At 41.6% G+C, this 4098-nt stretch overlaps 1 protein-coding gene across 3 annotated transcripts in view; it reads left to right on the top strand.

The window, feature by feature from the left end:
* Positions 1-1905, top strand: part of DENND5B (DENN domain containing 5B) — a 190298-nt gene extending 188393 nt beyond the window's left edge. For all 3 annotated transcript variants that reach the window (XM_017851477.1, XM_017851476.1, XM_017851478.1), the window contains one exon: positions 1649-1905. In XM_017851477.1, coding sequence (XP_017706966.1) covers positions 1649-1839 — 191 coding nt within the window. In that variant the 3' untranslated portion in view covers positions 1840-1905. The remainder of the gene's footprint in view (positions 1-1648) is intronic.
* Positions 1906-4098: the final 2193 nt, after the last annotated feature.

The raw sequence follows: 4098 nt of genomic DNA, 5'->3' as shown, positions 1-4098 counted from the left end.
GAGTCTTGCTCTGTTGCCCAGGCTTGAGTGCAGCAGCACCATCATAGCTCACTGCACCGTGAACTACTCCTGAGTAGCTGGGACCACAGACACACACCATCACCCCTGGCTAATCTTTTTACATTTTTGCGAGACAAGGTCTCACTATGTTCCCCAGGCTGGTCTTGAACTCTTGGCCTCAAGAGATCCTTCTTCTTTGGCATCTTAAATCATTGAGATTACAGGTGTGAGCCACTGTGCCTGACTGGAACCCAGCTCTTCTGACTTCAAGTCTAGATTTTTATTTATTTTTATTTATTTTTTTTGAGACGGAGTCTCACTCTGTCACCCAGGCTGGAGTGCAATGGTGCAGTCTCGGCTCACCACAACCTCTGCCTCCCAGGTTCAAGCGATTCTCCTGCCTCAGCCTCCCAAGTAGCTGGGATTACAGGTGCACACCACGACACCCAGCTAATTTTTTTTTCGTATTTTTAGTAGAGATGGGGTTTCACCATGATGGCCAGGCTAGTCTCAAACTCCTGACATCAAGTGATTCACCTGCCTTTACCATCCAAAGTGCTGTGATTACAGTCCTGAGCCACCATGCCCGGCCCTGTCCCTATTTTTTAAAAAGAGAAGGGAGGGATGAGCGCAGTGGCTCACGCCTCTAATCCCAGCACTTTGGGAGGCCGAGGCAGGTGGATCACCTGAAGTTAGGAATTGGAGACCATCCTGGCCACCATGGTGAAACCCCATCTCTCTGCTAACAGTACAAAAATTAGCTGGGTGTGGTGGCAGGCGCCTGTAATCCCAGCTAACTCAGGAGGCTGAGTCAGGAGAATCACTTGAACCTGGGAGGCAGAGGTTGCAGTGAGCCGAGATCGCACCATTGCACTCCAGCCTGGGCAACAAGAGCGAGACTGTCTCAAAAAAAAAAAAAAAGGGAGGACATGCGTAACATCTGACCTCTTGTGCTTCCACATTTGAGCAAAGGAGAGTAATAGGGCAGTGACATCTAGTGGTGTTCTGTGGAAGAGCCTCCCCGGGCTTCTCTTGCACCTGAATCACCTTAATAGCTTTCCAAGTTGTGGTTTATAGACTTCACGGTATGTCCAGAGTGGAGGTGCCATTGTTTATTATTTGTGGTTTTTGCATATTGTTCTGTAAACTTGGGACGGGAAAGTTCTGAAATGCAGCGGTTTAAAGCATTGCCCAAGAAACTGTACTGTCCAAGAAGTTATCCACCCCTCTTTTTATATAAAACCATATCAGTAATCATGTTCATTTCTACTCAATTTTGGTACAGAATTAATTTTTAAGAAAATTTAAGCAATGAAAAACGTAATATACACAGTCAATGTGCGTATCTTTAGGTATTCTGGTACTAATGCTTGAGATTGTTCATACACTTAATGGTGATATATGCATCATACATACATGATGATATACATGCTGTGAAAACCACTGCTGCAAGTATTGAAACTTCTGGTTTGCAAACTAGATCTCATCTTTCTAGACTGAAAGGTTTTGATATCAACTTTTCATGTAAGTACATCTTGATAGATCATAAAAAGCAAATTATCAATGAAAACCAATAGAGTTCTTAATATATTGTTACAAGGAGAATTTTATTCCCACTTTTTTATTAGTTTCTGCATTTTTCTTTCAGTGATTCCATATAGGTCAGTGATCATCCCAATCAAAAAGCTGAGCAATGCAATAATCACATCAAACCCTTGGATCTGTGTATCAGGAGAGCTAGGAGACACAGGAGTAATGCAGATTCCCAAAAACCTCCTCGAAATGACCTTTGAGGTAGGTTCAGCTAACACCTTTCCTAGCAGAATGTATCACGTGTAGTTTTACAGATGGATTCTGTCTGGCTTTTTCATTTTTCCTTGAATCAAACAAAACAGAGGAACATTCAAAGCGTGCAGGATCATTTTGTGATTATATGTCAAAAGTTGTCTTAAGCAGCTTATACTAATTTGTTTTTGTTTTCCATTTTCATTGTTAAGCTCTATTTTTCACTTGTGGTGTGCTTTGAGGCTTTCCAGGTCTTCTCCCATTATTTTCAGGGCCTAGCACAGATCCTAGCAAGCAGGAAATATTCAAATAAATGTTTTCCCCACAGTGGTTCTCTTCCCTACTGTAAAATGCTTTCTGCCCCAACCTGGTCATCCTGTGGCAAAAGGACAGGAGAGCTGATATTCACGCTTATGGATTTTATTTTATTTTATTTTATTTGTTATTTATTTTTATTTTTTTGAGACAGAGTCTTGCTCTTTCACCCAGGCTGCAGTGCAGTGGTGTGATCTCCACTCATTGCGACCCCCACCTCTTGGGTTCAAGCGTCTGCTTACAGATTTTAGACCACATGGTGACATTTATAGAGTGATGCTATAAAAATGCCTTTTGGCCAGGCGCAGTGAGTCATGCCTATAATCTCAACACTTTGGGAGACCAAGGCAAGCAGATTGATTGAGCCCAGGAGTTTGAGACAACCAGCCTGGGCAACATAGTGAGACCCCATCTCTACAGAAAATACAAAAATTAGCTGGGCATAGTGGCATGCACCTGTAGTGCGGGTACTTGCAAGGCTGAGGTCACTTGAGCCCAGGAGACAGAGGTTATAGTGAGCCAAGATTGTGTCGCTTCGTTCCTGCCTGGATGACAGAGTGAGACTGTCTCAAAAAACAAAACAAACAACCTTTTAATATTGTAGTCAATTTTCAGGTCTTACTTGGTGAGATAGTTCCGTGTGGTTAAGCCTGTACACAGGTTGATCTTGGTGGAGGAAGAGGACAAATAACTGTTGTGTTTGAGGAAGGAAATGGTACTAACTGAATGTCCCATTCTCATGTTCCTTGGGGTCTCGAAATAGCAGTTTCCACTTAGAGTCATGATACCACCCCCCTGCCCCAGGAGCCCAGTTTGGCCTTATCCATGCAGTAGACTCAAAGCCACCTGTATATAAAATATTAAAACCCTTGGCTTTTCTTCATCTACCAATAATGGAACTACGTTAAAAACCCCATCATTGCCATTTCTAAGCTGTCTCTCTCATGTCTACCTACTTCTTTCCATCTCTGCTGTACAACTAATTCAAGATGCCATCATCCCTAAGCTAGAATATGGTGATACCTTCTCACAGAGCTACAAAGAATAAAGTGCTTTAAGAACTCGTAGCTCTGGCCGGGCGCAGTGACTCACGCTTGTAATCCCAGCACTTTGGGAAGCCAAGGAGGGCAGATCACCTGAGGTCGGGAGTTCAAGGCCAGCCTGACCAACATGGAGAAACCCCATCTCTACTAAAAACACAAAAATTAGCCGGGCATGGTGGCACATGCTTGCAATCCCAGCTACTCAGGAGGCTGAGGCAGGAGAATCGCTTGAACCCGGGAGGCGAAGGTTGCGGTGAGCTGAGATTGCACCATTGCACTCCAGCCTGGGCAATGAGAGTGAAACTCCGTCTCAAAAAAAAAAAGAAAAAAACTCGTAGCTCTAATGGATACAAAAAAATAGAGTGAATAAGACCTAGTATTCACTAGCACAACAGGGTGACTATAGTCAAAAATAATTTAACTGTACATTTTAAAATAACTAAAAGAGTATAATTGGATTGTCACACAAATGATAAATGTTTGAGGTGACAGATACCCCATTTACCCTGATACAGTTATTAGGCATTGCATGCCTATATCAAAATATCTCAATCCATAAATATACACATCTACTAGGTACCCATAAAAATTAAAAATTAAAATTAACCAAAAAAAAGAACTTACAATTCTGATGTTCTCATCCAGCACATAGTTGGGGTCAGTGATCTTTTCATTATCAGATTTTAGAAGTCAGAATTTAATTAGTATTCATTTTTACTATTCCTATTATGATTGCTTTATTTTGTACTTGTCCACAAAGGGCCAGTGAAGATAACTTACTGATAGCTATGCCTTTTAAAAAATAGCTTCAAAGACTTCTAGTATATGAGGTCTGAGGTCAGTTCTGCCTGAGTATCTTATTGGAACAGAAAAATGTCAACATCTCATGTACCCTATAAATATATATACCTACTGTGTACCCAAAAAAAAAATATTTTTTTAAAGAAAGAATATC

The sequence above is a fragment of the Rhinopithecus bieti genome, unplaced genomic scaffold (genome assembly GCF_001698545.2).
Source record: "Rhinopithecus bieti isolate Rb0 unplaced genomic scaffold, ASM169854v2 scaffold_34397, whole genome shotgun sequence".
Lineage (NCBI taxonomy): Eukaryota > Metazoa > Chordata > Mammalia > Primates > Cercopithecidae > Rhinopithecus > Rhinopithecus bieti.
Note: the sequence above shows the minus strand (reverse complement) of the source record. Positions and strands in the feature narration are given on the sequence as shown.